The 13,481-nt window shown below is 46.0% G+C and overlaps 1 protein-coding gene across 1 annotated transcript in view; it reads left to right on the top strand.

Moving 5' to 3' along the window:
- The first annotated feature begins 825 nt into the window (after window positions 1-825).
- The window catches only part of PRRG4 (proline rich and Gla domain 4), a 31,296-nt gene continuing 18,640 nt past the window's right edge, over window positions 826-13,481 (top strand). The window contains exons 1-4 of the mRNA XM_040410055.1: window positions 826-1,066; window positions 7,010-7,116; window positions 9,601-9,764; window positions 13,097-13,139. Coding sequence (XP_040265989.1) covers window positions 1,026-1,066; window positions 7,010-7,116; window positions 9,601-9,764; window positions 13,097-13,139 — 355 coding nt within the window. The 5' untranslated portion in view covers window positions 826-1,025. The remainder of the gene's footprint in view (window positions 1,067-7,009; window positions 7,117-9,600; window positions 9,765-13,096; window positions 13,140-13,481) is intronic.

Genomic DNA, 13,481 nt, shown 5'->3' with positions numbered 1-13,481 from the left:
GTTTTGCAGATCCGTGGATCCACAAAACACACACGGACGTGTGAATGGACCCTAAGGGCTCATGCACACGAACGTTTTTGCGTTCAGTATACTGGCCATTTTTTCAGTTCAGTATGCGTTACTTATACGGAACCATTCATTTCAATGGGTCAGCAAAAAAAACCTGAAGTGTCTCTCCGTGTGCTTTCTGTTTCCGTATTTCCGTTCCGTTAAAAGATAGAATATGTCCTATTATTGCCCGCAAATCACATCCCATGACTCCATTCAAGTCAATGGGTCCGCAAAAAAAAAAAAAAAACAGAACACATACGGAATGTACTCCGTATGTCTTCCGTATCCGTTCCGTTTCTGCGGAACCATCTATTGGAAATTTTATGCCCATCCCAATTTTGTTCTATGTAATTACTGTATACTGTATATGCCATACGGAAAAACGGAACCGGAAACAGTACTGAAACAGAAAACACTGCAAAAGCCATACGGTCGTGTGCATGAGCCCTAAAAGTTCTCTACTCGAGGTGATTACTGAGAGGGTGACACCCCAGAGGACATCCTGATGGGACAACCGCCAAACCAGGGATTTGCCATCCAAGAGTCTGGTTTCTGCTTTCTCTTCTTGGGGTTTCGCTATTTGCCTTTTTTTCTCACGTTGTTGCTTTTTCGTCAGGACGGCGTTGTTTGCTCGTTACTCCTAACAGAGTCATCAGTGGGAAGATTGAGAAACCAGACGTGCCTGTCCTGTAGATACCTATCTAGTGACACAAGACGGGGCAGGTACCTGAAGGAGGAGTCTCACCTGCCTCCTGACTTCCTGGTGTAAAAGTAGATGGGACGTTGTCGAGCTCCAGCTACGTGGGCTGAATCTGATTTCCATGGGCTGGTCCCGAGTCGATGGCATATAGAAGTCTACTTGCTTTGCAATCGTCGTCGCTCCCTTGCTTGGACTTTGGTTTCTGGTCGCTTCAGTAAAGTTGGAGAGAAGAAGTCTGTTCACCCCTCTTAAGACCATAGGACCCCAGGTACTGATGAATCTATTCAACAATGTAAATGGGGCCCCTACATTGCGGTAAGTCAGCGTCATTAATACATCTTCTGAGCTAAAAATGTATAAATGAAGATATTCAGATTCTGAGAAAAATTGTCTAAAAAGGACGAGAGAAGGGGTCTTAGTTCACCGGCTAACAGTGAGACTCCCTGCAATGACGCAAGCAAAATATCTTACGTATACGTATAATTTAACATATGAGGCGTGGTACAGTCTCTGCAGGATTGACATGCCCTGTCAGCCTTAAAGGGGTTCTACAGGATTGGCTAAACATGGCTACTTTCTTCCAAAAACAGCACCCTGGGTTGTGTCAGCTCCATTGGAATCAATGGAGCAGAGCTGCAATACCGCACACAACCTGTGGACGGGGGTGGTGCTGTTTTTGGAAGAAAGCAGCCATGTTTTTCCAATCATGCAAAACCTCTTTACCAGCGCAGCTAGGCAATACTTGAGCCTCTAGTAGTTGAAGTACTACTGGCTCCAGCATGCACTGTCAAGCCTTGGTCCATCACAATTCATATATATTAAACCCAAAATATTACTTGTGTATCCTCACCTCCCCCTCCAGAGTACACCTCTGTACCGTCATGTTCCCCCTCCCCCACTACCCCTGCAGAAGCCATGTCTGGGAGAACAAAAGGGAAGATCTGATGTTAACCACCTTATGTGTCACTTTGATCTCGAAGCATGGGGTTATATAAGGTCTGAGGGTCAGTAAGGAGGTTACGGAAAAAGACAACCCCATGTGAAGCGACTATTTTCCCGTGATCATTTGCCGTTAGGATCTAGCACTTTCATAGATTAAATCATAATGGGCCTCCTGTTCTGTTCCGCAAATTGCGGAAGGCACACGGGCGGCGTCCGTGTTTTGCGGACCGCTAAACACGGCACGGTCGTGTGAATGAGCCCTAAGGCAGATAATCCACCATACAAAACAGGTCAGGGATCAGCAACCTCCAGCTGTTCTTAAACTACAACTCCCAAAATCCTCCTTTCACTTCCATGGGAGTTACAAGAACAGCCCAAAAAGTGTGCATGCTGAGAGTTGTAGTTTCACAGAAGCTGGAGGGCGGAAGGTTGCGGATCCCTGCAATAGGTGATATCACAGCTCATCTATTCCCTCCTGATCTCTGTACCGGTCACAGAGCTAGAAAACGCTCCATTAGAAGTCAGTGGGGAAAGCTCCTGCCCATTGTGTCTCTGCCCAGCTCAGGCAAGATGTCTGCCCCATAATCATGTTCAGCAAATAGAATTAAAAATCTACAATCAGAATATAAAAACATATTAAGGTCTCATGCACATGACCGTGGTGTGTTTTGCGGGCCGCAAATCGCGGAACCGCAAAACACGGATGGCGTCCGTGCGCGTTACGCAATTTTTCGGAACGGCACGGACAGCCTTCAATATAAATGCTTATTCTTGTCCGCAAAGCGTGGACAAGAATAGGACATGTTATATTTTTTTTTAGCGAGGCCATGGAACGGAGCAACGGAGGCGGACAGTACACGGAGTGCTGTCCGCATCTTTTGCGGCCCCATTGAAGTGAATGGGTCCGCATCCGAGTCGCAAAAACGGCGGCTCGGATGCGGTTCCAAACAATGGCCGTGTGCATGAGGCCTAATAAAAATAATACGTGTTACTGTCTGGTTTTAAAGGGTTTGTCCAACTGTTATTATTATTATTATTATTATTATTAATATTAATAATAGTTTATATTAATTATTATAACATGTTATTATTAGTTTATATTATATTAGGCTACTTTCACACTTGCAGCAGAGTGATCCGGCAAAACCTATGCCAACTGATGGCATTTGTAAGGCCTCTTTCACACGAGCGCGACGGATTAGGTCCGGATGCGTTCAGTGAAACTCGCACCATTTTGCAAGCAAGTTCAGTCGGTTTTGTCTGCGATTGCGTTTAGTTGTTCAGTTTTTTCCGCGCAGGTGCAATGCGTTTTGATGCGTTTTTTCACGCGCGTGATAAAAAACTGAATGTTTACAAACAACATCTCTTAGCAACCGTCAGTGAAAAACGCATCGCACCCGCACTTGCTTGCGGATGCAATGCGTTTTTCACGCAGCCCCATCCACTTCTATGGAGCCAGGGCTGCATGAAAAACGCTGAATATAGAACATGCTGCGATTTTCACGCAACGCAGAACTGATGCGTGAAGAACAACGCTCATGTACACAGACCCATTGAAATGAATGGGTCAGGATTCAGTGCGGGTGCTATGCGTTCACGTCGCACATCGCACCCGCGCGGAAAACTCGCTCGCGTGAAAGGGGCCTTAAGCTGATCAGGATCCTGATCAGTGAGAAAAATGCATTGAAATGCCGGATCCGTCTTTCCGGTGTCATCCGGCAAAACAGATCCGGCATTTATTTTTTGTTCACCTTTTTTTTCGGTCTGCGCATGTGCAGACCAGAAGGACGGATCCGGCATTCCGGTATTTTGAATAACTGATCCGGCACTCATACATTCCTATGGGAAAAAAATGCCGCATTCAGGCAAGTCTTCAGTTTTTTTCGCCGGAGATAAAACCGTAGCATGTGGCGGTTTTATCTTTTGCCTGATCAGTCAAAAAGACTGAACTGAAGACATCCTGATCGGATTGCTCTCCATTCAGAATGCATGGGGATAAAACTGATCAGTTCTTTTCCGGTATAGAGCCCCTAGGACGGAACTCAGTGCCGGAAAAGAAAAACGCTAGTGTGAAATTACCCTTAGTTATTATAAAATATATTATTATGTCGTTCAGGGATAGGTCATCAGCATCTGATCAGTGGGGGTCCGACTCCTTGCCGATCAGCTTTTTGAAGATCTGTAATACCAAGCACAGTCACTATCCAGCGGATGGCGCTGTGCTTATTGAGCGGCAAGGAGGCCGCAGCTCTCAACGAAGCGCCGCATCCTTTTCAAAGAGTTGTTCAGCGGTGGGTGTCGGGAGTTGGATCCCCGCTGATTATCAGTAAACAGTCGGACTACCCCCATAACTAGCAGAAATAATTGTAGGCGACACATTCCCTTTAAATATTGTTTTCCATAGGGCCTGGCCACGTGATACCCCCCATGTACTCATATGTAGTATAACTTTTTGGCTGTGGTGCAATTGTTGGCTCCTTTCCAGCACTTTTGGAATTGATTCCGTTTCATTGAATTTCCAAGAATGCATTGTGACAATAAAATAAAAATAAAGATTCTTCATTTTTGGGCAGTTATATATACGTGACTTGCAGTCTCTTGCAAGACGAAATGAGTCACCGACTACCGAAAGAAGACAGAATCCTTATATAATTCTGCGCCCCTGTCAGAAATATTCCCACAATGCACTTCAAGGAGGGGTCAGCCTATGGAATGTACAGTATGTATGCTAATTCGCTAGTCATCCTCGTAGGGACGATTATCCGATGTGGTCACATGCTTTTCAGCCATTGACTGCATAGGTCGCGTGGATTACGTCACAGCTGCTTTTTCCCTTTATTTTTGTTGGCCGCTTTTACTTCAGATGCCTCCGTTTTATTGATCAGCTCTTTCGGGCGCAAATTTCGCCGGAATGCATTGTTCATCCTGAGCCTCCTGGTTCACGAACAAATGGTTATACACTAGAAAAGCTCTGCGACACTTAGGCCACCTGCACACAAGTGTTGGTGGACGCACAGAAGATCCACATGAATTTCTCTGCGCATATCGGCACCAAAATCCGCAATTTCTAAATGGCGGATTTTGGTGCAAATTTCATGCGCTTTTGCTGCAGATCTCGCTCTCCCATTGAAAAGAGTGAATTCTGTAGTTAAGGCTACATGCACCCGAACGTGCCATGTTTTGTGGTCTGCCAATTACGGATCCGCAGAACACGGATACCGCCCGTGTGCAATCCGCAATTTATAGAAATGCCTATCCTTATCTGCAAAACGGACAAGGATAGGACATGTTCTATTTTTTGCGGGGCAACGGATGCGGACAAATACACACAGTGATGTCAGCATCTTTTGCGGCCCCATTGAAGTGAATGGGTCCGCATCCGAAATGCGCCTCTGATGTGGACCCAAACAACGGTCGTGTGCATGAGGCCTAAGGCCCCTTTCACACGAGCGAATGTCACCCTTCCGGACTCGCGGCGTGACCTCCTGACCTCCCAGCACTGCCGGGGTCGCATAGCATTATATTGATTTATGATGCTATGTAACCCTTAGAGGTCTGGAATGTACTGGATAACACTGACATAATGCTGTCAGTGTTATCCAATACATTCCAGAACTGATTTGTATGGCATTCAGGGTCTGTGGAAAGCTGGGTAACGAACCCTGTGGGCCATGTACTAGCACCTGTCATCCAAATAGGAGACCGAGAACACAAATAAGGAATGATTATTTCTAGTTTTTTTTATTTTTATATTTCATTAGAAAAAGTTTAGAATTTATTGAACTATTAGGCCCCTTTCACACAGGCGTTGCGGATTGGGGCCGGATGCGTTCAGGGAAAATGGTGCGATTTTGACACTAAAACAAGTCAGTTTTCATTTCGATTGCGTTCCATGTTTGCGTTTTTTCTGCGCGGACCATGTGATGAGCGCAGTGACATCATCAAAAGGTCCTATTCCTCAAAGAAGAAGACAGAAGAGATGCCGGCTGCGCGATCAAGTGGATTAAGGTGAGTTAAATTTTTTTAATTTTTTTTTTAACCCCTCCAGCACTATTGTACTATGCATTCTGTATTCAGAATGCTATTATTTTCCCTTATAACCATGTTATAAGGGAAAATAATAAAATCTACACAACACCTAACCCGAACCCGAAACTTCTGTGAAGAAGTCCGGGTTCGGGTCTGGGTACCAAACATGCCGATTTTTCTCACGCGCGTGCAAAATGCATAACAATGTTTTGCACTCGCGCGGAAAAATCGCGCATTTTCCCGCGACGCACCCGCATCTTACCCGGGCCAAAAACATGACGCCCGTGTGAAAGAGGCCTTAGGCCTCTTTCAAACGTCCATGTCCGTTTTGACATCTGTGCCAAAATGATCAGTGGTTCATCCATGAAGGATTTGTGTTTGGTCCGTCTGTCCTCCACGTGTCATCCATATTCCACGGACACTGCTAGGTTGAAAATTAGTTTCCAGCGCAACTTCTACCAATGGTTTGTGAAAACCACAGACCAAACATGGATGTCATCCATGTTGTGTCCATGGTTTGGATGGACTTATAGACTATAATGTGTGTGATGGGTCCATAATCACGGCCAAAAATAAGGCGTGGTGCTTCCACGGGATCACCACGGTTCATGGACAACCACTGGTGTTTAAATGCACACATTGAAGTCAATGGATGTGTAATGGGCAGCACGTGGCTACGATTCACGTTAGTAAGAGGCCACAGATGGACGGCTCATTGATTTAATGGGTATGGCATAACGCTTCATTTTGTGGCGGCGCTGCAGGAGACTGAACCCTTGCTGTTGGGTTCCTCCGCAGACTATAGTTGGGGGATCCCAGCAGTTCGATACTCTGTGATCATCGGGGGATCCTTTTTACATGAACGCACCCGTCCAGATAAGCCCCTTTATAGAATAGAATTTACATGTCTTGGAAACAGATCATCACAGGGACTGGTTTTACCATAGGAAGTGCCGAGCTATTGTGTCAAACGGGCCCTGGTGTCTGCGGGGCCAAAACACCTTTCTGTCATATACATTTTACAGTAATGTTTCCAAAATAAGTCAAGAATCTCACGTAACGTGTCAAGAAAAATGTAACCTACATGTAACGCCGAAATCTGGTTCCAACTCCTCATAACCTGAGCGAGAACCTGACCGGAGGAGACCGCGACCGTCCTCCGCTGAATACCCTGTCTGTCCGAGGTTATAATAAAAATAAAAATGCAATGACATAGTCACATAGAAGAAGGACTCTCCCTACAGCCCAAAGGCACAAGAATTATCATGTCGAAATTCTGTTTTGCAGATATCCGAGCTTCCTTCTGAATTTACTCCTGATCTACCCGCTAATAACTGCCGCGTTCGGATTTCCACCCTGTGCAAGAAATTTGCTGGGAGCCAGGAATCAAGGAGGTATGAATGGGGACGACCTTTATAGTAAGGGCATAGCTATAGGAGGTTCAGAGGTAGCAGCTGCACCTGGGGCCCAAAGTCCTGTATGCCACAAGGGACCAGTATAATAGATGGCACGTGGTCTCTGGGGGCCCTATTACAGATATTGCAGGAGCTTCAGGTTATGCCTACAATTTACTTATCTATATGATACATGGTGAGGGTCACTGCTTTGTGACAAGGTCAGATACATGTAGCCAGTAAAAGAGAAAACGGGACTTCCTTTTTTCAGCATTTTGTTTGCTACGAGTTTTTGTTTCTGTTATTTCAGAAGCGCTTTTGTGGCATTTTTAATTTGTAACATTTGTAGCATGCATAAAAAAGATAGTACACAGAAGCCTAACAGAAAAAGTGCCATACCCAGCACATGCTACATTTTGCTAAAAGCACCACTGACCCAAAAAAGCAAAAATCACACACAAAAAAAAATCACGCCATGGGTCATTTGTCGAAACTGGTGCTAAGGAAACGGGCTTAGGGTACTTTAACACTAGCGGCAGGGGACTCTGGCAGGCTGTTCCGGCGGGTGAACAGCCTGTCGGATCCGTCCTGCCGCTAGTTCACGTGTGCCCCCGGACTGCCACTCCGTCCCCATTGACTATAATGGGGGCGGGGCGGAGTTCCGGCGGCAGCACGGCAGCGCACGCCGAGAAGCAGCCGGACTAAAAGTACTGCATGCAAGGTGGAATTGGATTGTTTGCCATGGGCAAATAAGCCAGCTTCCCTTTGCACCAGTTTTGATAAATGCCCCCATTGACATCTGCCTGTCCAAAAGAGCCACTGAAAGAAACAGTGCTAAAAATGGCATGAAAATGCCACAAAAACATTTTGCGGAAAAACATGTGTTTTTCCACAAAATGCTGTGTGTGATACCACCCTTAGGCTCCATTCACACATCCGCAATTCTGTTTCGCATTTTGCGTAACTGCGGACCCATTCATTTCTATGGGGCCGCACAACGTGCGGGCCGGATCCGGAATTGCGGACCCTCACTTCCGGATCCGCAATTCCGATCCCGAAAAAAATAGAACATGTCCTATTCTTGTCCGCAATAGCGGACAAGAATAGGCATATTCTATTAGTGCCGGCGATGTGCGGTCCGCAAAATGCGGAACGCACATTGCCGGTTTCCGTGTTTTGCGTATCCACAAAACATACACGGATGAGTGAATGGACCCTTAAAGGGGTTGTCCACTTCTTGAACTTTTTTTAATTGTCAATCCCAGCCAGCTGTACCTATTAAAAGAAAAAAAATCTGACTCGCCTGCTCCCGGATGCACCTTGGATTCCTGGCTTCCTTCGGTGGTCATCCAGTTTGCGGCATGTACATTTCGGGACAAATACTGGAGGTGGGTCACGTGCACAAATGCAAACAATGACTCTCCTCAGTGGTGACATGTCCCCAAGTTGTACATGACCCACAGTAGGGACACATCACTGCTGAAGACAATCATTGGCTGCAGTAGTGCATGTGACCCCCCCCACCCATCCATCATCTTCCTGCATTTCTCTGTGCACCTAAAGGGGTTATGCTATGACTGATGTAAAAAATTAAAATCAGCCATCATATAGTACATGATAATCTCTTTTTAACAAAGCTAGAACCAGCCCTGTACCTCACATGGGTCCAGAGATCTCCCCATTCATTGCTCCAATTACTCAGCTAGATTTATTTCAGGGTGGCAGCTTAGGGGGCGTGTCCTTTCTTAGGGTGAATGTCCTTTCTGCTGCAGATATCTCTCTATCAAAGCTTAGGGGATGTGTCCTTTCAGCTGCAGCCCTCTCCCTATCACAGCTCAGGATGTGCTTCTTTTCTGCTGCAGCTCTCTCCATTTTACAGATTCGGGGGGAGGGGGGTCTTTTCTGCTGCAGCTCTCTCCCTATAACAGCTTAGGGGAAGGGCGTTGCTGCAGCTCTCTCTACCTTCCACTGCTCAGGGGGGTGTCTTTTCTGCTGCAGTTCTCTCCCTATCACAGCTCGGGGGGTGTTCTTTTTGCAGCAGCTCTCTCCCTGTAACTGCCACAACTTCTAGCAGTAGATATGGCTGGTGGCAGTTGAAGAATGGAACTGGGCATGTGCGTCCACCTCAGTAGGTGGACATTCACATCACCAAATGGAATAAACACCAGGTGGCGCTATTAAGTGAAGTAAATAGAATATATCACTACTGGAGCATATTTGTAACATAAAGTAAACTACAAAAGTAACTAGTGTTCAATGCTAAATTATTTTAAAATAGCATTTATTGGTGGCACACCCCCAGTAAGTTCTGATGGACATATGTGCTTTTACACAGAAGCCAAGCAGGAAAGGCAGAGCTGTAGTATAAAGCATGGGGTATAGTGCAAAAGCCCAGACATCTGATAAGAAAGGGAATCTAAGTTATCGTTCACATTTGCACTTACATTGTATGTGCTGAAGACATCCTCACTTTGTTCATTGTAGTGTTTAAAAATGAGGAGGACGCCAGCAGCTTCTTGGGTCGCCGACTGCACTACAACCAGTTTGACTTCGAGGTGTTCATCATGGGAAATCTGGAGAGAGAGTGTTATGAGGAGCAATGCAACTACGAGGAAGCCAGGGAGATATTTGAAGAAGACAATTCGTTGGTAATTTAAGAAGCCTTTCTATGTGATACTGTGAATTGAAACTATGTATAATTAAAGGGGTTGTACAGGATTGGAGAAACATGGCTGCTTTCTTCCAAAAACAGTGACCTACAGGTCTCGAGAGGTATTGCAGCTCAACCACATTCACCTTAAGAAAGCTGAGCTGCAATATCAGACACAACCCATGGGCGCTGTTTCTAGAAGAAGTAGCCATGTTTTTCTAATTCTGCACAGCCTGCCATTAAAGGGGAAGAATAAAGCAGGGGTTAGAGCTGCGCTGTCTCCTTTATGTCCCTGATGAGCACTATGTGGTGGTATAAACCAGCTGGGCAGAAGGGGAAGGGGGTTCTGCTTTAGCTGCTGATATCTCCTGATTGGTAGCATGTACAGACATGGGTCTGGTCTTGTTTGAAAGCTGACATTCCAGGATGACAGCACTAGCACAACTTCAGCAGGAGATATCATTGTTAGAAATTGAGTTGGGAATAAACACCGTAAAACCTGCTTTTACTTTCAGTTGCATTCACTACATATCGAGTCCTAACAGCGATATCTTCCCATATAATAAGAAAATGCAGCTTTCAAACAATACAAAGCCCATATCTCTAGCTGCTACCAATCCAGAGATATGAGACGCTAAAGCAGCCACCCCCTCCCCTTCAGTCTGAAGGAGAATGAGGGAGCAGCTGCAGGAGGAGAGAAAAAATAGTAAACAATGTATAGAAATTTGTCAGTATCATCATTGTAGTGACCCACCTAATAAAGTTATGTTATTTGTACCACACAGTGAATGCCGTAAAAAAAATCCACAAAATAATACATTTTTTCCCCTAAAAATAAAATAATAAAAGTTATTTAATACACTATAAAATGGTTGCTAAAAAAAACTACAACTAATCCCGCAAAATAAAAAAAAACATTTAGAAGAAAAAAGTGATTTAAAAGTTATGACTGCTGGAACACGAAGGGGGAAAATGTTATTGGTCCTTAAAGGGGTTGTGTCATTTCAGCAAATAGCATTTAATATGTAGAGAAAGTTAATACAAGCCACTTGCTAATGTATTGTTATTATCCAGTGGCGTAGGGATCGCCATAGCAGCCATAGCAATGGCTATGGGGCCCTACGCCACTGGGGGCCCGCCGCCGACTGAGGATTGAAAAATAAAAATAAAAAATGTGGCGAGTGGGCTGGGCGTGGCGCTGTGATAGGGGGCGGTCGGATTTAGAGCCGGCGGAGGTAGAGAGGCAGTCTGGGCGGCGGTTCGCCGGAAGTGGCGGAGGCGGGGTCGCAGACTAGGAGCGGCACGTAATAGGAAGCTGCGAGTTGAGCTGCTGGAGTGTCGGTGGCTGGCTGGCTGGCTCGGCAGGCGGCGTATGCGCAGTACGGGGTACAGTTCGGTTGGTTCAACTTCAAGTGGCTGAGGTGAGGGCTGGCTAGGGAGTGGGACTGAGTCTGACTGAGTCTCCGACCGAAGCGGGGGGCGGCAGCGGCAGTCAGTGGAGAGATGTGGAGACTGGAGTACTGTAACTGGAGTCACTCTGGAGACTAGTGTAGTGGACAAGTGGAGGAGACGATAAAATAAACTCCAGCGAGATTTGCTTAGGTGTTGTTGGTATTTATTGTAATGCGGCAAAGTAACACTTTGTGTGACGTTTCGGCACAATTGCCTTTTTCAAACACATGCTGCTCTGGTGGAAGGAGCCAGATAATGCTGCGCTGAGAGGGGGTATAGCATGCAACTGCATGCGATTGGTACACCTAAGCAAATCTTGCTGGAGTTTATTTTATCGTGTATACGGGGTGGGATCCCGACTCCACGCATCATCACCAAGTGTGCCACACTGGTCTACTATTTCAAGTAGAGGAGACCGGAGTTATTTCAGCATCTTCCCTATTCACACATATACCTGCTCCAGCCTGGCAGGCGCAGCTGCATTATTTAAAGGGATTCTGTCAGATTTAACCCCTCTAACCTAAACATATGCTCATGTCCAGACTAATAAAAAGAATCCTAAGCTGGCCTTATTAAACCTCACTGTGGCTCTATTTGCCCAAAAAACAGGTTTTCATAACCTGTCAATCACTTACTTAAGGTGCCCAAGGGGAGGTCCGTTAATACAGGGTGCCCGGCCACACCCCTTGCCGTCTGGTGCCCAGAGCCGCCTTCCCTGTCTTCAGCGCCGCCTTCTACAGCTCAGCGCCGCCTCCGCAATCCTCCCCGTCCCTCTGCCAGATCCCGCGCCTGCGCACTAGGCTCAGCCTGATGCGCCCGTGCGGACTCCTTGCAGCGGCAGGCTCGGGATCTGGCAGAGGGACGGGGAGGATTGCGGAGGCGGCGCTGAGCTGTAGAAGGCGGCGCTGAAGACAGGGAAGGCGGCGCTGGGCAACGAACGGCAAGAGGTGCGGCCGGGCACCCTGTATTAACAGACCTCACCTTGGGCACCTTAAGTAAGTTATAAAAAACTGTTTTTTGGGCAAATAGAGCCACAGTGAGGTTTAATAAGGCCAGCGTAGGATTCTTCTTATTAGTCTGGACATGAGCATATGTTTAGGTTAGAGGGGTTAAATCTGATGACAGAATCCCTTTAATAGTGGGGTGTGGGGATGTGGGGGTGGGAGATCCGGGAGGGGGGGGGCCATACATTTTTTTTGCTATGGGGCCCAGTAATTTCTAGCTACGCCCCTGTTATTATCCATATTGTTTCCTTTGCTGGCTGTATTCATTTTTCCATCACATTATACACTGCTCGTTTCCATGGTTACGACCACCCTGCAATCCATCAGTGGTGGTTGTGCTTGCACACTATAGGGAAAAGCACCAGCCTATGTGCGCTCCCACGGTCCCGGCCACCAGAGAGGCTGCTGCTTTTTACTATAGCGTGCAAGCAAGGCCACCACTGATGGAGCGCAGAGTGGTCGTAACCATGGAAACAAGCAATGTATAATGTGACGGAAAAATGAATCAAGCCAGCATAGGAGGCAATATGGACTATCACAATACATCAGTAAGTGCCTTGTATTAACTTTCTCTATATTATACATGCCACTTGCTGAAGCGAGAGAACCGCACTTAAGGCTAAAATGAATGATGTCACTAAGGGGTTAAAAATGCACTTGTGTCCCCTGAGTTGTGTGGCATCAGGATTTACTGTGGACACACATACAAAATCTTCATTAAAAAAGTGACATTTTGGTGTGGGGGGGGGGGGGTTCTGGGGGTCCAATTTGAATGTGACTGTTAGGGGGCTATGAGCATAGTGATGTGCCTTTAGGTGGACTGCTTTATAATTGCCTTACAATAATTTATTTTCTTTTATACACTTTTTGAAAGGTGGCATTCTGGAAGGACTACTCACAACGGATGTCAAAGGAAGGTGAAGTCAAACATTTTTTAACCATACGTATTACTTTATAGAAACATAGAAACATAGAAACATAGAATGTGTCGGCAGATAAGAACCATTTGGCCCATCCAGTCTGCCCAATATACTAAATACTATGGATAGCCCCTGGCCCTATCTTATATGAAGGATGGCCTTATGCCTATCCCATGCATGCTTAAACTCCTCCACTGTATTTGCAGCTACCACTTCTGCAGGAAGGCTATTCCATGCATCCACTACTCTCTCAGTAAAGTAATACTTCCTGATATTACTTTTAAACCTTTGCCCCTCTAATTTAAAACTATGTCCTCTTGTAGCAGTTTTTCTTCTTTT

The sequence above is a fragment of the Bufo bufo genome, chromosome 10 (assembly GCF_905171765.1).
Source record: "Bufo bufo chromosome 10, aBufBuf1.1, whole genome shotgun sequence".
Taxonomy (NCBI): domain Eukaryota; kingdom Metazoa; phylum Chordata; class Amphibia; order Anura; family Bufonidae; genus Bufo; species Bufo bufo.
The sequence above is the reverse complement of the archived record's forward strand: the minus strand, read 5'-3'. Positions and strand labels throughout refer to the sequence as shown.